The following is a 23,404-nucleotide window of genomic DNA, read 5'->3' on the forward strand; positions in this document are numbered from 1 at the left end:
ATATCTTATGTCTTTATATGTACAATTTTCTTTACCTATGAACATATCTAAGTGAATATCAATGTTACATTTCTAATCTTTAATATTAATTCTCTGATTGAAAGGCATTAACATACTAGTTACTCGTGGGTCAAAGGGTACGCCAGATTCTTCGAAAAGAACGTATCACATAGAGGAAAATGTTTCCGACCTTATAAAGCACACATTGTATGTACATATGTATGTACATTCTTCATCCGAGATTCCCATGTGCGAGATTAAACATGCACATTCTAGGAACGCACAATAATGCAAATCCTAAAACGCCCACAAACCAAAAAAAAAAAAACATTCTTTGATTTTTTTTCTTATCAATAGTTATTTTAATTTAAACTAAAAGGGAAAACCCAAAAAGTTGTGCAAAATCATATAAAAAAGAAAATTCAAAAGATCTTTTAATATTCAGGCGTTTTGAGCTGATAAGAAGCTTTCTGAAATGTTATGGATTTAGTCGTACATTGCCTAGGGAGAAATGCGGTCGTTGGTCTCGGTTGCTTTGTTATCTTTGTTAACTTTGTGTGTTACAGAAAATGAACACTTTAAGTTTTTAGAGACTCCTTGTGGGATATCAACCCGTCCCAAAATTAGCGGTGGTGACGATGCAGCCGAGCCAAATTCTATATGGATGGCAGCGATATTCAATTCATCCGATTTTCAATGCGGTGGCACAATTATACATATGCGTTAGTGTCTTTTTTAACTTATGTATACCATACCAGTCACAAGTATATGCACAATTTTTCTACCCTATAATACACATACATATGTCATTAGCTAATCATGTTGCGTTGAAATTTGTAGGAATTAAGGTATTTAAATGTCATTGACTAAATGTTGCATATCTGCATTTCTGTCTCTGTTTCCTAGCTGTGTAATGGGTATACAGTAGTCGCGATTACTGTTCTTGCCTTCTCTATATATTAATGAATATATATTTTTTTTCTAGGTTTTGTGTTAAGTGCTGCTCATTGCTTGGTAAGAGGATATGATCTGTAAGTGAAGTTCGAAGTTACAATAATTCGTGCTTACGCGGTTAATTTAAAAACGAATATATAAATATGTGGATTTATGAAATACAGATACGTGAGGTTGGGGGCACGCAACATAAATGAGCCCGCTGCTGTCCACACAGTCATTAATGTCTTTGTGCACCATGACTTCATTGCATCGGAATACCGAAATGATATAGGACTGCTTCAACTGTCGGAGAGTATCGTCTACACAGGTATGTATGCAATTTAACCACCGTAGCCCCATTTCAATGCATTTCTTCGCAGTTCGAGTTCAACCAATTTGCATCTTTTTGGATCCGGCTCTCAAAGGGAGTGTTGAAAAATTGAAAACGTTCAGAGCCCTTGGCTGGGGAAATAGGAACGGAAAATTGAGCATAATGTTGCAAACCATCTATCTTCTACACTTGAAAAGAAATGAGTGCAAACGCAAATTGAACTTTAATCTCAATTCAAGACAGATTTGCGCTGGAACCAAAAATGGAGACACCTGTAGAGGCGATTCTGGGGGTCCCTTGTCCACGAATATATTGTTTCCTTCCAATAAAAGTTATGAGGTGCAGTTAGGAATCGTAAGCTTTGGGGATCCAGAATGCCGTGGAGTAGGAGTCTATACCGACGTGACCAGCTATGTGGATTGGATCTCATCGACAATAGCTAGAAATGACTACCTACCAATCGGCGTGTCCGGGGGAGACATTGCCATGGGCAATCCCATTGCTCCTGACGCTAATCGGCACTGGACTCCTGCGGCTTCACCACCACTTCCTTCGATGTTGTACAATAGCTGCAGTCAGGATATCGCGGCACCGATCGCGCAGCTAAGAATTTATTGGCCTGGTTCTTATGCCGTTGGCGTATTAATAACAGATCGTAAGTATACTCTTTCACTCGAGAATTCCACAATTAAATGAGTATAAATTTAACAAGATTGAGTTTCTTTTCTTAGAATTGATCATCGCTGCTGCCACAGACCTGCCCACAGTTGCCGCCTATTTGTAAGTTGTTCGAAGGATTATCCCTTGTGCATTAACTGCTATTTTTCACATTAGTTACTAGTTTATTTTGATACCATTTTAAATTAATTATTCAGATACGTGTTCGTAGTGCTCGAAGGAATAAGCGCAATCAACCAAATTGAATCGGTTTCAAAGCACCCAAATTTTACTACGAATGATTACCGAAATGACATAGCAGTACTCAAACTTGTTCGATCAATAAGCAGCACAGGTAGAACATACCTACTATCATAGCAATTGCCTCGATTTACAGTTATATTCTTTTACAGCAATGAAACCCATCTGCATTTTGACAACGCAAATATACCAGCAAAACGCCGAAAAGGCTCGAGAATTGAAAATAATTGATACAGATTTAGCTGAACAATTCGACGTCAGGCTAATGGAAGGGAGCCAATGCGCGAAACATCTCGGATTTCAAATCAACGAAAATCAAGTGTGCATGGTAGATCCATCCGACACAAGTAATCCCCGCCAGAAACGTAGCTACATAGTGGTTGGAGGGATGAATGCCAATGGCCAGATACGCTACATTTTGGTGGGCATTTTCAGTTTTTCATCGAAAAACATACTCGTTTTTACGAATGTTATGAGGCACACGGATTGGATTCTTTCCTTGCTATATTCGTTAAATACGTCATCTTAAAATATTTAAATGCCTTAAAAATGTAAAAGCACGTGTAAATACCAATTACTGACATACGAGTGATTGGTACATGTTTTAATAATAAAGTAACATACGCTAACGAATAAGAAATTGTCTTTGAGAAATCTAAAATATTTAATCATTTTTCGAAGTAATCATGCGCGTTCTGTACTACGAGTAGTGTTATCTTGGAGTCTGGCACCAGGAGCACCTCGTTGGTTCTTGTGCGTATTCTCAGCATTAGTAGTTCGTCCGTGGGATCTATTTTACTCATACCGCGTTCCAGTCTTCCTCGAATAGCCTGAAAAGGTCCCGAAAATTGGACAGCATCCTCTCGGTCCATCGTACTCATCACCGGATGTCCCGACTCGTTGAGGATCACTACATCTCGAACATGTTTTTTCGATTTGACCAGGTCGAATGCTTTTTCCACATATCGTAGAGTTCGAGGTGGCTATTTAATGATGTAACCTATAAATAAATATAATTACATTCAATATGGAAATATTTTACCTTTTGTGGAAGATCCGGAAACATATTTCTCGTCTGCTTTGAAACACCTTGAACTTCGTAGTAACGGTTTCGTGAATTTTTAACCTAATTTTTTTTGTTTTCTTGGTTTCCAAGGTGCGTGTTGCTATATGGGTCAATATGCCAGATTAAACAATTCTGTGTAGTTGTTATTAATGTATTGTTAGTAAATAATAAACTTATTAAATTATTCAATCACAAATATTTTGATAATTACCGTTGCAAATTTTTTTCTCATTGAAAACTTCATATCGATATTTTCTGTTAACTTATGTGGAAATCTGTTAAATTAACAATGAACAATGTGCCATCACTGACAGTGCATCTCTAATATTGAACAAACAAAGTTTACTATTTCATTGAACTGCAGGTAGCGGTAGTGTCTGCCGTGTTTCCAACAAAATTATAAGAAAAAATGGTAAGTAAGAGTTGTGCATACACAAAAACATTAAGAAAATAACGTTACCTTCATGGCTTACAGTCGCAGGAGGTTGAGGAAACACTCAAGAGAATCCAGAGCCACAAAGGTGTTGTGGGTACAATTGTGGTCAACAATGAAGGTGGGTGGTTCAACTGCACCCCAGTGTGTGCTAAGATATCTAACTAATTCTCAACGCCTCCCAAATAGGTATTCCGGTCAAATCCACGCTGGACAACACTACCACCGTTCAGTACGCTGGCCTAATGAGTCAGCTGGCGGACAAGGCACGAAGTGTGGTGAGGGACTTGGATCCTTCCAACGACATGACATTCCTGCGGGTGCGATCCAAGAAGCACGAGATCATGGTGGCACCCGACAAGGACTTCATCCTGATTGTCATCCAAAACCCAACCGACTAAATGGCATGGTGCATCGCGACTATTGCTGAATTATCTGCACATTTATATCTGTATTCTAATCATCAGCGTATAAATGGAAAGTTAAATTATAATGTAATGAAATTGTACTCCATACAATAAATATATTTATGCATAAAATGACATCACGTAAACATTTTGGGCTCTGTAAACTTCAGGTGTTTTCAGCTGTTAGTCCGCTATAACTATTGATAGGGGCATTCATTCTTTATTTTCAAAAACTGAAATATGCGTTCTCTAATTGAAACAAATGACTCCAAAAGATAAATTTATTTTAACGCTAATTCTAACACGAACAATTAATTATTATAATATTATTATAATTATTGAAGTTGTTTGATGTTTGGGTAGTTGGTTTAAGCATCCGCTTCACCGACGTATTTATCGAATACTTTCGAAGCGAGAGATATGTATTCTCTTGTTACCTTTGAAATTGTTTCCGTTGCTATTAGGTGAACATTTATGTTATGTTGGCAATTAAAGACTACCACGGCTTGTACATAATTGGAAAGATTACAATAATTACAACGGTGTGGTAATTATATCCTTTAAAAACCATATGCAGGGACAGAAGGTATCGAATATGTATAAAATAACTTCGATAGTAGCAAAGTCCCAGACTATCGATGTTTGGCCATCGTCGTTGCACGCCACGGTCACACTGATGCAAAGTCGAGGAAGACGGATTCGTGTGTCGGTGAAAACCCGTGAGTTTTGCGTACTTGCATTTAAAGAAAACCCCTCAACGGAATAGTCAATAAATTGATTGGAGAGCCCAATCAGCCACCGTTTCGACCCAGTGTACGCGTGTGCAGCGAGTTAAGAGATCCACCGATCGATCAAATCGTATTGAAAAAAGGTAATTCGAAAGATGGGCGTGCAGCGAAAAGCGAACGAGTAAAGAAAATGGCGTAATCACGCACTTCGAAACCCAAAAGGCAGCCAGCAAACGCAACGCAAACGGAATCCAAATCCACGAACCCTCAATCGGCCAGTCAGCATTACTTTGGGTGAAAAAACGAGCTATATGAACGTGAAAAAAGTGAATAAAAAACGTAAAAAAAATGTGCTGCAGCCATATTTGTTCCGTGAAAATGAAAACGATACACACACACACACGGGCAAAGTCGAGTGTATATAGTCGTCGGTGCATATATATCTGTCTATACATATGTGCTAAGAATTAACTAAATAAAATGAAGCACTTCGTATCGGATCGTCATCGCACCGTTTCGTTGTTCGCAATTTCATTTCATTTCCAACGCGATTCTCGTTCAACGTACGTTGGTACATAGCCTGCCGTACATACATACGTACTTATGTATGTACACATGTACTTTCAATATCGACGATGGCATCACAAAAACACGACGCGCACACAGACACGCACGCACGTACCGTACAAACAAACAGACGTGCGGACACAGAGCAGGGTCTGTATGTACGTACGTGTGTTTATATATGGGACTGGTTGTTGTTGTACATAACGGAGAGTTGAACACATAAGGGCTGGCTGGCTCAATATAGAAAGAAGCATGTGGCTGCGCTGTCAGCGTCGCTGCCTGCAGCGCGTAAGGGATTTTATTACGTCGGACGTTTCGGTCGTCGGTCGCTGGGTTCGTTTTATATTTTTGGATATTTTACACATGTCCATATGCCCGTCTATTCCCCTGCATCATCTGCATCCTCTCCCACATGCATCTCTCGTTCGCTCTCTTTTCGCGTGCGTTTATGAATGTGTGTGTGTGTGTGTGTGTGCGTGCGTGACTCCTTGAATGCAACGTAACGGGAAACGGGCGACTGCAGTCATCAAACGGGTGTAAGGGAGACGGTCGTAGCCCCCCGCAACGCATGGCTCCGCACTTGCGTTCATAAACACAGTGATCACCCACGAAAACGACCTCGTCGAACAGGACTCAAAAGTGCCAAGTGAAAATCATTACGAATTACGGAAAATATACCGAGTGAATCACCTTAACAGCGAAACTGCGTCCCAAACATGAACCAGTGCACTGAAGAAAAATATTGCTTATTACTATTAGTTTTATGATTAAGTGCTATATACGGTTGAATACTATACATTCTTATTGCATACTACGCTCTTTATAAAAAATATGTCAAAGCAAAGCTATTGAAAATCTTATATTGGTAGAAGTTGTTGAACTTTGCTGTGCTTGTTTTTTCATATTAATACTGTCATTGTGCATAAAATTCCGATATAAACCCTGTAGAACAAAGTAGATAACTATATAAAGGGCTAGGCTTTTCAATGTTTTCCCGCTTTGGAGGCCCTGTAATTTCCAACAGGTTCAATCCAAGTTAGGAACAGAATTTTTATTGTTTCGAAGATTTTCAACTGTCGATTTTGTATTTTACCACGTTTCGTGTTATCCACTCCCAATTGATATAATCATTAATTTGATGTGATTTTCTCTGAGTGCATATAAACAGTTGCCTGAACATGACTCAATTCCTTAAAATTTCATTAGTCAGCCGACTTAAAAGATCTCGTACCGAGTTCAGAGACTTATCAAGGGCGTATGATTAGATTGTACAAAAAAAAAAAAAACAGATACTTTTAGGCCTGCCAGCATTCCAAGGGCTTTGAAACACTGGCGACCAGCATCGTTTCGAGCTTGAATCTATAGTTTCCCCACCAAGTACAACCAGTTTTTTTTTCGTTTTGTTTCCCATTTTTTTTTTCTTCGGATTTTTTTTTTTTCTTCGGATTTTTTGGCCGAACACAAGGCCAAAGTTCACACAACACTAAACAAAGGTTCTCGAACCATTCGTTGTTGTATGAACAATGTGCCGTATCTTATCATGTGCGTTGGGAATTCGCAGAGCAGCAGCAGCACAGAACTATCAATCAGCCCGGCGCTTATTATCTATCTCTACAGCTTTTAAACTCACAACTTCCCTCTAATTGCGCAAAAGAATGCCGAGTGCGCAATCAGCTTGGAAAATGAGTGGAAAATGCTGTGCAAACGATCAAAGCCTGCAGCTGTTCTACGCAAATCGTAGAAAGTCGTATCCACATAATGATAATTAGAAAACTTGGCAAAACAGTTGATCAAACAATCTGATTGGTTTGGTCTTAAGTTTCAAATGGCTGCTACGTTTGACGCACACATACGGTTGTAATATATACTATGTAAAGATTAAAATAATGTTGATAGGTGAAAAAATCGTCAAGCTTATTTATTGACGGTCTCGATTGTAATTCTCGTCTATAAACTGAACACTTTGGCACGTTTTCACTTCTTCCTATGCAGATAAATGTACTGCAGGCAAGTTCTTGAAATCAGCTGCCCATTTTCTCATCAGCTGTTTCTTACTGAAGAATTCGCGTTTTGGGTGTGACAATGCAGTACTGTAGGATCGATTTTAAAGGCTAAGTTAAGCAACCATTTCTTGGGCGGATTCCTGCCATATTGGCTGCTTATTGGTAGGCCATCCCCCAGCATCTTGGCAAAAGCTGTTCGTTCTGACAGCAGCGCGTCGAAGGTCTCCTCCCGTTGAACTTTCGACCCGCTGACCAGGCCCCGGTGAAACTTTTGCCCCAGCTAGTCAGCAGTCAGCAGTTTCGAGGCACACAGCTGCAGCAGTTTCGATCGGAAAGCGACCGAGTTTGCTGCAGCAGCTACACAAAAGTACACAGTAGTCCTTCGGTTGACACAGCCACCCCGCACACATACAGACACACACACACACACACAGACACAACAGATATAGATATATGTATATGTATGCAGGCAGCAGCTTTCTTCCCTTAGGCGAATCGAAAACTCGATTTTCATCCCCGTGGCGAACAGAATTTAGTTTTAATTTCATTACAGACTACAGGCGAAGGGAAACAGTGGAAAACATGCGTATTAAAGTCGCTGTTTGCTCGGAGTAGGGAAAAATCTATTCCCTGGGAGTGAAATTTATATGCGCGATTAGATATAGGTGTGTTACATGGTGGGATTTCTGGACAGTGCCGGGAGTGTGCGGGGATTATGAATGGGGCATGTGCTGCGTGCGCGTGTCGGCATAGGAATCGTCATAGCCAGAGTCAGATGATAACACGGCAAATACATACAAGTACCCCAAGTTATACCATAAAGCTAATAATATAGTATGGGATGTGAAGTCGCAGCCTTATCGCTCTGCTGGTTCGAACAAAACCAAAACATAAATAGCGTCGAACCGAATTCTTAATACCCTGACACTGTTGTCTTTTCTAAATATGTTAAAATACCTAAAAAAAAAAATTGTAACATTTACATCAAGACTCTTGATACTCGTGAGTATGAAGAGAGAAGAAAGGATTCCGAATTTCCTTCATTAATGATGTAAAATCTAGTATACTCTGCGAGGGTACACAGCAAAATAACTAACACCAATACCAGTGGGAAACCTATTTTTGGATTGCCAATCGCTAAACAATTCTCTCTGCAGGATTTGCAACACCTGCTCTCTGTTTTCGGCATCTTTATCTCGCTTCTCCTTTTCAGCCGCTGCACTTTTGACCCTTCAACCACTTGTTTTCGCTCGAAAAGGAGCACACAAAAGAATGTTCTATATAGGTACCGGAAAAGACCTGCTGGCAAAAACCGAAAATTGCAAATTCTGAAGCTGAAGCAGAAGCAGAAGATTTCCAAAAAATGCCGAAAACAAAACTGCACATGTGTGTGTGCTCCCATTTTGGTTTCTTTTTTTTTTTTTAGTTTGTACTAAAGGCGGTTAGGGGTAAAAGAAAAAGGGACCTGAAATCCGAGCTCAACGAACATCTGTTCCAAAATATACTGTGTGTGTGCTGGTTGTTGATTTCACCAGGCGAAGAAAATATTGAATACATGAGTGCATTGTATATATCGCTTGAAAGATATATACAACTGGCACAAACACAGTCACATATCTACATACTTACATGCATACAATGCAAAGTGTGAAACAAGACTCTTTTTCACATACCTGCTTTTTATTTTATTCCAGGTAAATCGACGTCGACAACTGCGGAATACCTAAGAGCCAAAGCAGCGAAAGAATAAAGAAACAAGGAAACATTTGCACGCCAGCGGAGCAACTGCACCAGAGCACCACCAGCGACAAGAAAAACCACTTCAACAAAAGAGGATAACATACTGGAAGTGCTCCACTCGCATCGCACACACACACACACACACACACACACACACACACAAACAAACAAACACTCCTGCCCAGCAACATACACACACACATTCATACTGTACGTGCACGACGGTGGGAAAGTAAACCGACATCTTTTTACGACCGCCGAGAGTTTTGCAATCAGAAGAAGTCGGAGAGCCAAGCCGAGTCGATCGGTCAGCCCTTTGATAAGCCAGAGAGAGGGAGAGAGAAGGGAGCAGCTCAGCTCAGCGCAGCGCACAGAAACGGAGAATAAGAGAGGAACAGGTTGCCAAGTCGAACGCGCAACGAATTTGGAAATCGAGACAGCCGAAAGTGCGTGAGCGTGATCGTTTGTACGTAGCCCCCAAAAAAGTTGAAACAAACAAAAAAAAATTCAGATACCCGCAGACCCGGACTTGCATTTAGGCCAGACCAGCTTAAAGGGTTTCCAACCCAAGCCCATGAGCAGCTGAGCCAGCGGCAGCAGCTAAAACGGAAACCAGACTTATACCTTGAACACATCCGATCCCGTGCACATTCAAATGAAAACGTTAGTGCTCAGTCCCGAGGACCTGCAGAACTTCAACAAGTTCATCTATGACCCAAAGTCGGCCGCCCAGCTGGCCGCCAGTGCTGGTGCAATTGGAGCAGCGGCGGCGGCAGCAGCAGCGGTCCATGGTCCGCCAGCTGGAACCACAGTACAGCTGCTCCAGAGCGGTGGAGTCGGCGGCTCAATGAATCCGGGCGTAGTGCCAGTTTCTGTGCCCGTACCCACCAGTACAGCCAACAGTGCCAATAATCTGATGGCGCTGCACTACTACCTGAAACATCCCGGTATCCAGCAGATGCCCATCCCACAGCAGCAACATCAGCAGCAGCATCAGCAACAGCAGCAACACCACCAGCAGCATCAGCAACAGTTGTTGGCCCAGTCACAGACGCAGCTGAAACAACTGCAGCTTAAGCAGCCTACGATCCACCAGCACCAGCAGCACATCAGCTATCATCATCATCCATACTACCAGCAGCAGCCACAGCAGGCACCGCCACCGCAACCACAGCCTCTGAAAAGCCAGCCGCAGTCGCACCTGCCCGTTCACGCCCTCAATCAGAACTCGAACTTCTCGGCGGCCAGTTCCAGTACGGGCGGGACTGCCTCCAGCCATGCGCCCACCCAGCAATCGAATGGTTCCAGCGTATCACCCACCATTGTGTCGAGGGTGGCGGCCGTTGGGACACCCAGCAGCAGCAATATTGCAGCCGCGGCCAATGCTCTACTACGGGCATCGGCCGCATCCACAGCTCCGAGCTCCTCCGCCTCGTCGTCCTCTTCGTCCTCATCCGCGTCGTCGAGCTCCTCGTCCAGCAGCTCCTCCTCCAGCGCCAGCAGTTCAGCGAACTGCGCCAAAAAGCTGAAGACGGAACCAATACTGTCGCAGTACAATCAAACGGAGCGCCTTAATTTTGCGAACACGTACATCGTGTGGAGCGAAGAGCATTGGCGACGGGTGGTGTTCCACGACGAGCGTAGGTTCAATCTGGACGGACCAGATGGCTTCTCATACTATTTCCACGATTTACGCAACTACGAGCGAACGTTGTCGCAGCGGCCGCGAGGAAACTCTGTGTACATTTACCTGATGGTCTGCGTGGGAGGAGCCGTGCTTCTGGAGGTGTCATCCGCCAAACAGCGACCAGAATCCTGCATCGAGGCCATCATGCGCGAGCGGCCCAATATTGTAACCAAATTGGGTGGCAATTCGGAGTTTGTGCTGCAGGATCATAATTGGATGTCGCACGCCCTGCCCACCGCCCAGGATCTTCTCAATGCCGAAGGCCTCAAGACCCAGAAATGGCCCACCATTGCCCATGATTTGAACATCATGGAGAACGTGTGGGGCTGGCTCATTCGCGAGGTATTCGACGGCGGACGAAAGTTCTCGCGCAAGGACGACTTGATATTCCGCATCAAGGAGGCGTGGTCCCACCTGCCACTCGACCTGATCACCAACCTGTACAGCACGTTACCGGAACGAATCACGGAGCTCTACTACACACAGGGCGTCTACACGAATTGTTGACACCGGCGTCCAGAGCAACCAGGATGTGGACAGGGCTTAGAGCACTTGACCGCTATGGCGGTCGTGCAGGCGGACAATGATCGTGTTCCAGAACCTGATCCGAGGAGTAGGCGCTCCTCGGCGTCTGTCAGAGGCCGGAGAGCGAAGGAAGAAAATCTTTATATACAATTTAACTTAACTTTTTGTGTATAGCTTTAAGATGTGTGCAAAGGAGCTGACAGGACTGCTTGGAGACCGACGGACTGAAAGCGAGAAAGACAGACGATTGGCCGGACGGAAAGACGGACGCACCGACTTTATACGTTATAAGTTATACAGTTTTTTAGTTATCTAAACAATTATGAAGAGCAGAAAACAGCAGATTGTGGGCAGAACACTCGTTAAGTGTTGCCATATCGCTTTGTAATTAGTGTTTTTTATCCCGCCCCTATTTCCCACAAATTGCACCTAAAAAAACAACCCTTCTCCCACGAAATCCTCGTTATTCGTAAGCCTTAGTTTAAGTTGTCGTTTTCCTTTTTACCCCCACGTCCCCCCACTATTAAGAATATAACAAATATATTAGTTACAAACAAGTTTATTTGAACTTAACACCCCTTTTGTTGATTGTTTTTAGTTGTGCCAGCGGGTAGAGGAACAAAATTGAAATGCCAAGCGAGCAGAGGAAGCAAACAAAATAAATTGTAACTAAAGTATTATTTTAAGGCATAGTTTTTGTTGTAGCCAATTACGGAGAACTCACCACACACGTAAATCTTTACAGACACACACGCATGAACACTCTGAAGATGAATCCTATCATGTAAAATTGTTCACGAAGAACAGAACTTACAATTAAACTAATTATCAATGTAATTAATACATATTAAACGAGAGAGAACTAATAACAAATCGAAGAGCAAATGCAACTTAGTGTTAATGTAAGATCAAAACAACTAACCAGAGCAAAGAGAACCTAGAGTTCGATGAAAGCATGCTGAAACTCAACACTCCTTCAAAAGCCCCAAAACCCTCCAGTCCCTCAAAACTGAGTCCACCCCAAGGCAACGGAGCTCAGAGCCCACGAACAAGTCTCCTAGCGACGCAAACTTCCTTGACTACCACCACCCATGGCAGCTTCCTGGGAGCTCCATTGGGGGATCGCGACTCTGAACCAGACAAATTCTTAGTACGCCATACTATGGTTTATATTATGTACGTACGCGCACCCAATACTTAGCAATACAATTGAACTGAAGCAACTGCAAGCCACTAATCTGTAGAATACTTGAGCCACTATGAAAGTATACTTGAAATAAATGCCACTTAACTGAACTGCATTATGCAGAACGAACAACCTCTCTCAATACAAATTTGGCAGTTATGTGAATGTGATTTTCCCCCTTGTTTTCGCTTCTGCATAATGGCTCGATCCGAGAAATCGGCAACTTTATACATGCATATACATATACGAGCAAGAACAAGAAAAATCAACAAAAATGGAATTATTATGATTAATTAATAAAACAAAAAAAAAAAATGCAATTACCAATAAAAACTACCAGCAGATACGTAAAAAATCGAAAAACAAGACTTCATTTTATTTTATTGGTGGTGGTGGGTTTGGTCAATTAATTTCTCCCAGAATGAATTCAATTAACATATTGTTTCGAGTAAAATCTTTATTTTAAAAGTGTGCGTTTCCTGTATACATAATACTTTTCAATAAGTAAATAGATCTGTGTATATTATATATAAAATATTTGTATATACTCTACTTGGTCTATTGGCACTGCAAAAGCGGTTGGAATTGTAAATATTTAGGCGTCGTTTTCATTTAAAAAGCCAATCAAATTAGTCGGTTGTATATCTAAAATTCGTGTTTGTCTTTTTTTCTGTTTGATGTATGGTGTCTTTAAAATCTTGAGACACGAAATATATTTTATAAAATTATTTGCGACTAATGGAATAATTTGAATAGCAGTAATTTGATTGGCGTTTTACATTTAAACTCAGCTTCTTTTCAAATTCAAGTCTATTCTAGGCACTTTGAGTCTGTGGCATCTATTGATCACTAGCTGGTTATTAAATATTGTATATAGTGCACCGTCAAAAATCCGATGATTGTGTCTTTGATCCTTTGTGTATACATATATATATATATATATATATGTGTGAGCGAATACTGTTGTGGTTCCTTGGCTGCCTTAATTAATCAAGCTGCGCACGCAGGTGGGACTGCAAAAGGGCATGTTCTCCTTGACGCAAAAGCGTCCTCCTATTAGCGGCTTGGAGCACTGGACTCCAGCGCAAACAAAGCAACTGGCATGCCAGTGGACATCGCCCCAAGCGACGCCCTGATCTGCGGGTCCAATCGCTACTTTGCAGCGCTGACAGCGGACGGCAAATAAGCGGTCATAGCACAGCAGGCACAGGGGCATGTTGGACTTCTCATCCGCTATATACTGCTGACCGGCCAGCGGCTCATCGCACTGATAGCAGCAGAAGTGCTTGATGTGGAACGTTGCTTCCTCCGCGGCTGTGTACTCCTTGGTAAAGATCAGCTCATCGCAGGCACGGCAGCGCGGGATTTTCAGCCTGATGGCCAAATCGCGACCGCAAAAAACTTGTCCTTGATGGAAGAAGTAGACCAGGTCGGCCAAGAGTTCCCGGCACGTGATGCACTTGAAGCAGCCAGGATGCCAGGCTATCTCCTTTCCTGCACGATCTGCCTTAACGGCAACTTCGCCCATGGCGATCGGTTGGTTGCAGTCGGCGCACAAAATAGTGCGAGTGGAATCTGCAATAAGTGGAAGGAAGGATTATTTGCATTATTCAAGTAGTGAGAGAGGGAGCACTCACTCTTGCCAGAAGCCTCATCCCCGTGAAGTCGTAGCTGTTGGAACTGTTCCGGCATGCCGGCGCAACTTGGGTACATGTTCATGTCCTCAATGCCCGGAATGCTGGCGAATCTGCCCTGCCCAGCGGTAAGATCCTCGCTGCCGTAACCCGGTGTCGGTGGCTTTGAGTGGAAGCCAGAATCACTGCTCTGCGATGTGGGCAGCTCGCCAAGGCTGGGTTTTGGGTAGGAAATATCCTTGCAGCCATTAGCCATGTCGGCAAAGACCTTGTCGATCTCATCCAGCAACTGATCGTCATCGAGCAGCCAGTCGTGCACTTGTTTCATTGGCTGCAGCAAATGGCATTGGTCATGCGAGATGCCCTTGTCATGGAGCGAGCGGAACAGGCGATCATAATATGGAGCGTTGGAAACGGCGGACTGCAGCATGTTCTTGTCAAGTCCCACGGATTGAAGTTGAGCCCTGGTGGCTGGGTTTAGACCCCTAAGCTCCGCAAGACTGGCCACTGGAGCTGGGATGTTGGAGATAACCACCGAGGAGGGAGCACGTCCAGCACGCGCTTCCTGGAATGCATGTTTAAGCGGTTCCGCCTGAAGAATTTGCGCAAAGACAGGATCACGATCATAGTCCGTATTGGCAGGCAGTCCGCAGTCATAAACTATGGTGGAGACCCCACCAAACTTGACCCTTCGCATAGGCGTATCCTGGCGCATCTGTGCTCCCATTCTGATCTGCACTGGGTTTTTCAACGGCAATGGAGAATTGAATGGTGTACCAGGAGGTGATTTTATAGGTGTCATGGGCGGCTGAGGACAGATGGTGTTGATCTCGGCTCTGAATTGCGGATTGTTCACATACTCCTTGCGAAATTCAGCAATGGGACCAAGCTTTGGATCCCTCGAGATGTTAAGCTTCTTTTCCTGCAGTAAACAAATATGTTACAGATTTGTATTGGTCTTGCTAACGATTTTGCTAATTTAATTACCTGTAATATTCCCAGAACCTTGTCATAGACAATACCATGAGTCACAAGGCTAAGCAGAGCCGGTTTGCTAATCCCCAACAGCTTTTCTCTAGTTTGGGCTCGCAAAGCTCCGTTTTCCTCGAATTGGGCTGTTGATTCGCATAGAGGCTCTGAAAACGCAACCAGTAGTTTGGGATGGGCACTCGCAGGACTTGCCAAAGCCTGGGCCACCTTGGGATTGGCAAGCAGTTCGTTCAAAGTGTCATCCGCAACGGGCATGAGGCCCAATGATTGCCAGGTCTGTTGCGCCTCCTGGGTTGGCATCAAGGCAGGAGCTACGTGCTCCACTTGGGCGTGATTAAGACGATCTCCAAGGCGCACAACAACGCCCTGTCCGACGCATTGCTCTCGCAATTTCTGAACGTATTGCTGCAGCTGGATGGCCTCCGTTTCCGTCAATCCATCGCACAGTGCGGCATCCAGGTCGTGTGGCGGCACTTGCAACTCGAGTTGCATTTTCCGCTTGAGCGCGGCATCGCTTCCAGCCACAGGTATTTGGGCGGTGCCCAGTTTCTCCATATAATCTGTGACCACATCCGGAGCAGCATTTGGCGGCACCCACTCCAGCTGAACGGGCTGACTGGCCAGAGCTTTGATTTTGATATCTGCAACAGTATGTGTTATGTTTTCATTTCTAACCTTTATATGTTATAAATATGTTTCGCAATTACTTACACGCCGGTTTGGCCCTAATCTGGCCCAGAATCTCGAACTGCGCCCAGCCAGTGGCATCATCGTCGTCCGGACACACATGCTGAATCTTGGGGCACTTGCAGTTGCGGCAAACCTTGCGCCAGAAGTGCAAGTCCAGCCCCGGACATTTGTCCTTGCACTCGGCACAGGGGGCTCCAGCTCCGGCTTCGTGACCCAGCTTGGAGCGTTTCAGTTGCTCCCGACGACTCTCCAGCTTCGATAGCCATTCCGGCGCCTTGGGCGTCTCCACACAAGAGTTGGGGCTCACGGCGGACATTTCGGGGATTGGCTCAATGCTAATACATCTAATATAGATCCCACTTTTATAGATCCTTTGTGTTCGCTGGTTTGGCTCTCCTAGGAGCGGTGGCTTAGGCAAATATACTGAAATAGACCGAAGTATATCGAGGTGATATCGATATGCTGCACTCATCGATAGGTGGGTCTCTTATCAGCTAAATTCTTATTGGCATTGTTCTTATTGGGTTTTTGCTTTCAAATAAATTTTTAGTTAATAAAGAAATTCATATACAAGAAAATATTACACTTCATTCTCTTTGTAATAATAATGATACTGCTGTTTTGCATTCACTAGTTTTAATTTTATTGCAATCATTGAAGTTAAATTTTTGTAAATTTCATTTTTTATACGGTAAATAAATAATTCTGTAATAATTAATATAATGTAAGCAATAAAGAAAATAAACATAAATTAAAACTACTACCCTTTCATATCCCAAATAATTTCTGATTATTCAGTGCTTACTGTACTAACCGCCGAAGACAATGGCATTTTTGCGAATTGGGCTTTTTTGAGCTTTCGATCCGCGGTCACACTTCCACAATTGTTTTTTTCGCGAATTCAATTGCAGTTTTTTCGCAACCTTTTAAATTAAGAGCAATAATCGAAAGGGCCATTTAACAGCGGTAATTAACTTTTTAAACTAACGGCAAACTTGAAAAGGGTTTGTTTGTTGAGCAAGCACTGGAAAGTCCAGTTGCAGAAAAGCATCAGAAGCAACAGAAAGCGCTCGATGCAATTTGCAAATACAGAAAAAAAAATAGGTGAAAAACTGCGTCCCACTGAAAAGTGAAAGTGCAGCATGGGTCGCGGGACGCGTGCGGAGGGCACCAGTTGGACACCCAGCAGTTGCAGGGGAAAACTGTCTAAAATCAGGCGCTATTTTTGTTAATACTGAATCTTAAAGGATAATATCCTTTTTACCGGTTCTGCTAAACCAAAGCTCTTGTGTGCGGAACTACGGCAACAATTTGATTTTCCCATTCGCTCAATTTTGCACGGTGGTTGTTTTTGCCCAATGCCTGTGACTGTGTGTATGTGTGTGTGTGTGTGCGTGGGACTGTACGTGTGTGTGTGTGGCGCGGGAGTGTGTTGGTAAAAGCGTTGTTAGTGGTTCGCCGCCTAATTGATTACGATAAATAATTACATTTTCGCTAATAATAATATAATTGCATATTGAAATTCCTTGAAAACTCATCCACTGAAACTAGGATAGTTTACAAAAATTAAAAAGAGTGTTTTCTTAAAAAACCTAAGGACTTTAGTAATCTCGTAATACAGATAGAATACTATTGAAATCCTTGATTGATCGGGTATCTCCAAAATACGTATAGTTTCAAGAAATAGCAATCCTTTTTCTTACAGTATCCAAAAAAGCTTTATGTCCTTAAAGAATAATCTTATTACAAATTGAAAATTTTATAATATGTGTTTAGAAGATGTATGTATTTAGATGTAAGACATTATATCATTAGTTTCCTATAGACCGCAGCTCCTAGGGAAACGGTCGAAACAATCATGACCGAGAAGTACGACGGCAACGGTGACTTTTCCGCTTTCAACGACGATGACAACGATTTTGGCGGCAAGCCTCGCAAGCCTGGTGGATCTATTGGAGCACCAGGTGGCGCCCACAATGGCGACGCTTCCGCCCACGATCACGGCCATCATGGAGGAGATCCCGGCGGCAATGTCCAAATAAACGAGAAAGCCAATGAGTACATACGCGATTGTATGGCGGAAAGAAATCGAATGGACAGGAAGTTTCCCATTGCCGAGAAACTGCTGGAAGGCGGTAAGTAATTCTAATCATTTCTAAGCATTATCTTATTACTCTTGTCTTGTTTTAGAGATAGAAAAGGTCCAGACCACAGGAAGGATTCCTTCCAGAGAGCAAAAGTATGCCGATATCTATAGAGAGAAGCCGCTGCGGATCTCGCAACGTGTTTTAGTTCCCATTAGAGAACATCCCAAGGTGAATTTCACACTGATTAGCTTACCTAGTAATTGTAACCAATTCAAATTGAGTACAATTTTTATGACTGGCGCATTTCATGACCGCTAATCTTTTATTATTCAGTTCAACTTCGTTGGAAAACTGCTGGGGCCCAAGGGCAACTCCCTTCGCCGCCTTCAGGAGGAGACCCTTTGCAAGATGACCGTCCTGGGCCGCAACTCTATGCGCGATCGAGTCAAAGAAGAGGAATTGCGCAGCTCCAAGGATCCCAAGTACGCTCACCTCAACAGCGATCTGCATGTTGAGATATCGACAATAGCGCCGCCCGCAGAAGCCTACGCCCGAATCGCCTACGCCATGGCCGAGCTGAGAAAGTATTTGATCCCAGACAGTAACGACATTATCCGACAGGAGCAGCTGCGCGAGCTGATGGACAGCACTAGCCTCAATGACAACGATAATGCCAAGAGTGGCTATAAGAAGACGTCTCACATGCAGGGAGGCAACAATGTCTTGGGTGGCGGCTCAATCAACCCGATTGGAGGGGTCAAGAACACGCCGCATCACAGCTATAGGTGAATTATATTTTTCTAGATTTAGCGTCAAAAACGTACCTAACTTGTATCTTTCGTTAACCCTTTTTAGGAGCTCACAGCCGTCATCTTTTAGTAAAAATGTTCTGGCTCCGAAGCAGAAAGTGATGTCCATATTGGAAAAAGCCAGGACGGCCATGGACGAAACCTATGGGTATGTTACTTAGATATAGATATTATCAAGGATTCATACTTAACAAACACATTTTGCAGTCGGGGCTATGACGACGGACTTGGTTATGATCCCCACCAGTCGTACGATAGCTACTCCTATGGCACTCATGGACATGGACCCCATGGACCGCCAGCTAACATTCTGGGCGGAGTGGGCGGCATCAGCGGTGGCGGTGGTCGGGGTGGGCACTACGAAAGCTCCGACTACGAGCCGGATTATGGAAGACGAGAATACTATCAGCATTCACCCGGCTATTCTGGTGAGTTACGGAGTGGTTACCTCTACAGACAGTATGTTACTTTTCGAGTCATCTCTTCAGCTGGCGGCGGCGGAGGTGTAGGTCTGGGCACTGGCGGCGCTTCTCAATCAAATGCCATCGGCGGCTCTGGTCTCAGTTCCAATCACAATCGCAGCCATGTTAACAGGTGAAATTTGCTGGACCCTAGTAGTGCCAGCGGAGGTCGAGGTACAAACCCGGCGGCAACCACCCAAAATTTGACCATGAAATCCCAACCCAATAGCAGCAACAACTTTTTGCCAAATCACGGAGCAAGTGAGTGCCAAAATGGCAAGAACATAAATCCCAACTACTACTACAATTCCAACGGCAGTTCCAAGGTGAGTACCCAACTGATAAACAGACTGATCCATAAAAATAATCCCAACTATCTTTTAGGTAAATCAGCAACAACTCCAACAGTCGCAACCAAATCTCCCACCGCAGCTATCAGGCCACAACAACAACAGCAGCAATGGCAGCCGGGCCAGCAATATGATTAACACCAGTAGCCACAATAATTGCAATAGCAACTTTCACCCAGTCGGTGAGAAAAACTCCAACGACGTTTCATTTATATCCTCCTATCGACTTGGTCCAATGGATGGCCAAAAGAGTGCCAACAGCAACAATATCAACAATCACACATTAGGCAGTAAAAACCACAGCAACAACACCACCACAACCGCTTCAGTGCCCAATATGCTCTTAGTAAGGTATTGAAATGCGATATTATCGAACGCAGAAGAGAACTCCTTCGTCCTTGCACACAACCCACACTAAATCGATGTCTTTGGACAATGCAAATGAATACACGGGCTTTATGTGAATCCGCTTGCTTGCTTCTAACATACATATACCTCTCCGCTTATCCGTCAAAGTTCCCGTATTGATTTGCATTGATCCGAAAACGCAAAAAAAACCCTTTCGATTATACACCGCAAATCAAAGACAAGAACATCTCTCTAAATCCAAATTAACATTCTCTTACAGACCTGCTAATCCTTCGCTACATATTGGCACATTTCCGTTCTTGCCCGTGCAGTTTTTCTGAACCCAACAGATACAAGAACTACAAGCAGAACAAGCAAATCGAAAAATCACATCAACATGAACATCACAGAAACTTTGTACACTTGAGTTCATAAGATTAGAGGAAGGCGTAGGAGGAGTATTTACAAAATGGACAAAATGAACTTTACGATATATACCACATACAAAACATATACATAACAAATATATTTATACATATATTTTTGCGTGCAAGGATTAACGTTTAATGATGATGAGGCTGGATCAACAAATCGAAAACCATACTTTCGCGTTGGCTATAAAACACAGACGAAACTGTGTCCAGTTTTTTATCTCTATTTACAAACCATCTTAAAGATACTAAAGAGCCTGAATGATTAGTGGGAGCTGTATTCGGTCGGGAGTGATCAGTAGTTAAGCACACGGCTCAGCTCAAAGTTGAGCTGGGATAGTCTGGCGTACAGATGATACAGAGCGAATCCAGTTGATACAGCAAGACAAAGCTATGTATAGGGAAAGAAGGACCCGACTGACGGTCGGTAGAGACAGAATCTATGAGATTAATTAACTTAATAGAATATAATAATAAATACAGAGGGCACACTTAAACCATAATTTTATTTATATATGCATATATTTAACAAAACTAACGATACAGATAAAGAATATATATATATACACTTACAAATTCTAATATTTACATAATTAACAGAGATCGACTAACCCCATGTTGACACGAAAGGTAACAGAATAACCCTAACAAAAATTATCTAATACTCGAGCATTCAGAATTAATATATCGAATACTAAAGAACTACAAATAACTAACAAATTACAAAATATATACAAGTTTATTGTGAAACAATGTCCATAAGTGGATAGTGCTGCAAATGATTACTTTATTAAAACACCAGATACGAAAACAATAACAGAGTAAAAAAGAATACTTAAACGCAAGCGTAAGCGTATGAATAACAAATACTCCATTTACTTATACACGAATATAAAGTTCTAACTAAACCAACAATGTAACTCAATACAAAATTAACGTAATAACAATGTAATTCAATGTACTTAACACATTTAACCCATGACGCTGGATAAAGCAAAGTAATTAACCCAAAATTTCGTTTCCTCAATTGTTCAAAAATGAGTCGTCTGCTTTGTCCAGTTGTCTCCATTAATTATACACTGAACTAACAAAAGTAACAAAACTAAACATAACTCGTAATCGACAATTTGATCCGTTGCCAAAACTCAAAATTTCGTTTCCTGTTTTCTCACTTTAGTTAGTTTTTAGATTAATGAGAATTCTCTGTAGAGCTTAAGTAGAACCAAGAGAGTGTGCCAAATGTTTGTAGGAAGGGATTCGGAGGGAGTGGATGGCAATGGACGGATCCCTTCCCGGTCTGAAATTACCAATTGAAATGCCAATTTATAGATATTATCATTTTTAATATTTATGTAACCTAATTTGAGTATCGAGCGAATAAAGTTGGCATTGCTAACGCAATGAAATAAACATATACTCGAATTCGAATAAGAAGATGAATAAAACGATATCTTGTCCAAAAACCTTAAGAAACATTTACTTACATACAACCATGTGAAACGTTAAATTGTTAAAAACAATTAAAATCTAGTTTTAATGAAATATCAGTAATACAGATAATACAAAGGAATTACAACCATTTATTACAAATAATTATCGTTGTTACAAATTATACAGATAACTAATATGAAATTATAACAAATGCTACTTTAGGGCGATTCCCCAAGCCCCCAGATAATTTATGATACCAAGTTAATGAAATAACCGAACAACAAAAACACCCCGCCCTAACAACAATAAGAATATATACACTTATATGATATACATACCTACAAAATGAATTCAAAGAAATAATATATGGCGATTGAGTTATTCTCATTAATTATTATATGTAAAATTAAATAACACAAGTAATAACTAAATGAATAAATAAATATATTTAAAATGTATCGAAAATCGATGTAGTAGAGTGTTTTTTTATTCCCAGCTAGGATGGAACCCCCCAATCTTAATTAAAACCTCTTCCTTTATGTTTTACTTTCAATATACATAATTTATTTCGTTGTTGCTTATGTGTTTTATATTGCTTTACAATAATTGACTAGAGTAAATAGCTTAGGAATACCCAGATCCCTGTGTTGCATAATTTCCACCCCCGGAAAGTTCGCAACCCTTGGTTTCTCTCTCTCGTTTTACTTGCAATGAGATCGCAGCAAAGTGACTAGAATGAGGAGGAGTTCCTGCCCTCCGGTTTGCTCTCAGGCGTGCAGAAGTCCATCGCTTTGCCCAACCAATTTCCCAAGGAGAGTCTGGTAGAGTGGCGACTCCGTGGGTATTCCCTCGCTCTGCAGAAACAGCAATGTTTCTCTGGCACACATGGCAAAACCCAGTGCCTCCGCCTGACTCCTTTGGGCTGGCGTCGGTGGCGCAAACTGGGCCGCCACCTCGGCATCCTCGTCACTTTCCTCAACATCCTCCGCTTCAGCTCCGGCAGCCGCATAGCCATCTCGATCGTTTAGATCCTGCTCAAAGGCATCCAGCTCCGCTTGCAGCTCCATTATTTTTTGCAGCGCTTCCAGAAGGATTCGATTGGGGGCATCTGGCGGGTTGGGGCAATTCTGCCCTGGCTCTTCTGCTGGTGGAGTTAGAGGACGATGGCGTTTCTCCGGAACCGCTTCAGTCGGTTGCTGCTCCTGTTGCTGTTCCTGCGGCTGGACACGTTGCTCCTGCGCCTGCTGCTGCTCCTCCTGGCTGGCTCGCTTGCGCTTCATGATCAGTTTGCCCGACATGCTTAGAGGATGATCTACTAGACTTAAGCTGCAATCGTTTGGTTTTCCAACTCGCTCCTGCGCGACACAACCTTCGTTCACCTGGCGATCGCCACGACTGAGCTGCGACCAACTGCACCCCGGCGACCAACTGGCAACTGCCGACTCCAACCCCAAAATGCGGCAGGGACCAGAGATAGTGGCATTAGGGGATGTGCCGCGCCAAGGAAATTAAAAACAACAATCCATCGGCAACCAAAAAAAAAAAAATTGTTGCAGCTGTTTGAGTTGCGGCAGCTGAAGCGGGAGGGCAACAGGATACTGGCTACAGGCCACAGCCTGAACGGCAGCAGCAGGATATTGCAACCC

General features: G+C 42.8%; 7 protein-coding genes across 15 annotated transcripts, besides 1 other annotated feature; 4 read left to right on the forward strand and 3 right to left on the reverse strand.

The window, feature by feature from the left end:
- The first annotated feature begins 488 nt into the window (after positions 1-488).
- Positions 489-2,819, forward strand: CG10764 (uncharacterized protein). Its single transcript, NM_137369.4, has 7 exons — positions 489-722; positions 986-1,031; positions 1,119-1,264; positions 1,317-1,922; positions 1,999-2,047; positions 2,143-2,279; positions 2,338-2,819. The coding sequence occupies exons 1-7, from the start codon at positions 512-514 to the stop codon at positions 2,712-2,714; spliced, it is 1,572 nt and encodes a 523-aa protein (NP_611213.2). The 5' UTR covers positions 489-511; the 3' UTR covers positions 2,715-2,819.
- Positions 2,820-2,832: 13 nt separating this feature from the next.
- robls54B (roadblock similar 54B) lies at positions 2,833-3,531 on the reverse strand. Of its 2 annotated transcripts, NM_001299599.1 has the most exons (3): positions 3,463-3,531; positions 3,228-3,383; positions 2,833-3,168 (listed from the first exon to the last, which is right to left on the reverse strand). In NM_001299599.1, exons 2-3 carry the CDS (start codon positions 3,249-3,251, stop codon positions 2,854-2,856), a joined length of 339 nt encoding a protein of 112 aa, NP_001286528.1. In that variant the 5' UTR covers positions 3,252-3,383; positions 3,463-3,531; the 3' UTR covers positions 2,833-2,853. The 2 variants fall into 2 exon arrangements, with proteins under 2 accessions (NP_001286528.1, NP_001097356.1); NM_001103886.2 differs by lacking the exon at positions 3,463-3,531 and having other exon boundaries at positions 3,228-3,287.
- A 30-nt stretch (positions 3,532-3,561) lies between these two features.
- robl (roadblock) lies at positions 3,562-4,219 on the forward strand. The gene is made up of 3 exons (NM_079047.4): positions 3,562-3,663; positions 3,727-3,805; positions 3,874-4,219. Exons 1-3 carry the CDS (start codon positions 3,661-3,663, stop codon positions 4,083-4,085), a joined length of 294 nt encoding a protein of 97 aa, NP_523771.1. The 5' UTR covers positions 3,562-3,660; the 3' UTR covers positions 4,086-4,219.
- Positions 4,220-4,752: 533 nt separating this feature from the next.
- CG14478 (uncharacterized protein) lies at positions 4,753-12,885 on the forward strand. 4 transcript variants are annotated; one of them, NM_001299601.1, is made up of 2 exons: positions 4,753-4,962; positions 9,084-12,885. In NM_001299601.1, exon 2 carries the CDS (start codon positions 9,785-9,787, stop codon positions 11,321-11,323), a length of 1,539 nt encoding a protein of 512 aa, NP_001286530.1. In that variant the 5' UTR covers positions 4,753-4,962; positions 9,084-9,784; the 3' UTR covers positions 11,324-12,885. The 4 variants fall into 4 exon arrangements, with proteins under 4 accessions (NP_001286530.1, NP_725678.1, NP_001286529.1 ...); NM_166229.3 differs by having other exon boundaries at positions 9,084-12,670; NM_001299600.1 differs by lacking the exon at positions 4,753-4,962 and adding an exon at positions 5,906-6,169 and having other exon boundaries at positions 9,084-12,670.
- Positions 10,719-10,819: a mobile genetic element.
- An 83-nt stretch (positions 12,886-12,968) lies between the features above and the next one.
- Positions 12,969-16,267, reverse strand: Tes (Testin). The gene is made up of 4 exons (NM_137371.4): positions 15,863-16,267; positions 15,149-15,792; positions 14,165-15,083; positions 12,969-14,102 (listed from the first exon to the last, which is right to left on the reverse strand). The coding sequence occupies exons 1-4, from the start codon at positions 16,155-16,157 to the stop codon at positions 13,510-13,512; spliced, it is 2,451 nt and encodes an 816-aa protein (NP_611215.1). The 5' UTR covers positions 16,158-16,267; the 3' UTR covers positions 12,969-13,509.
- Positions 16,268-16,713: 446 nt separating this feature from the next.
- Positions 16,714-22,219, forward strand: qkr54B (quaking related 54B). 4 transcript variants are annotated; one of them, NM_001274121.1, is made up of 9 exons: positions 16,714-16,807; positions 17,667-17,976; positions 18,032-18,156; positions 18,262-18,713; positions 18,784-18,885; positions 18,945-19,165; positions 19,226-19,524; positions 19,583-19,899; positions 20,177-22,219. In NM_001274121.1, exons 2-9 carry the CDS (start codon positions 17,700-17,702, stop codon positions 20,235-20,237), a joined length of 1,854 nt encoding a protein of 617 aa, NP_001261050.1. In that variant the 5' UTR covers positions 16,714-16,807; positions 17,667-17,699; the 3' UTR covers positions 20,238-22,219. The 4 variants fall into 4 exon arrangements, with proteins under 4 accessions (NP_001261050.1, NP_725680.2, NP_725679.1 ...); NM_166231.3 differs by having other exon boundaries at positions 20,177-21,738; NM_166230.3 differs by having other exon boundaries at positions 17,657-17,976; positions 20,177-20,447.
- An 84-nt stretch (positions 22,220-22,303) lies between these two features.
- On the reverse strand, positions 22,304-23,362 carry insb (insensible). Of its 2 annotated transcripts, none has more exons than NM_001299602.1 (1): positions 22,304-23,362. In NM_001299602.1, the coding sequence occupies exon 1, from the start codon at positions 23,054-23,056 to the stop codon at positions 22,526-22,528; it is 531 nt and encodes a 176-aa protein (NP_001286531.1). In that variant the 5' UTR covers positions 23,057-23,362; the 3' UTR covers positions 22,304-22,525. The 2 variants fall into 2 exon arrangements, with proteins under 2 accessions (NP_001286531.1, NP_611216.1); NM_137372.4 differs by having other exon boundaries at positions 22,304-23,157.
- Positions 23,363-23,404: the final 42 nt, after the last annotated feature.

This window comes from Drosophila melanogaster, chromosome 2R (genome assembly GCF_000001215.4).
Source record: "Drosophila melanogaster chromosome 2R".
Lineage (NCBI taxonomy): Eukaryota > Metazoa > Arthropoda > Insecta > Diptera > Drosophilidae > Drosophila > Drosophila melanogaster.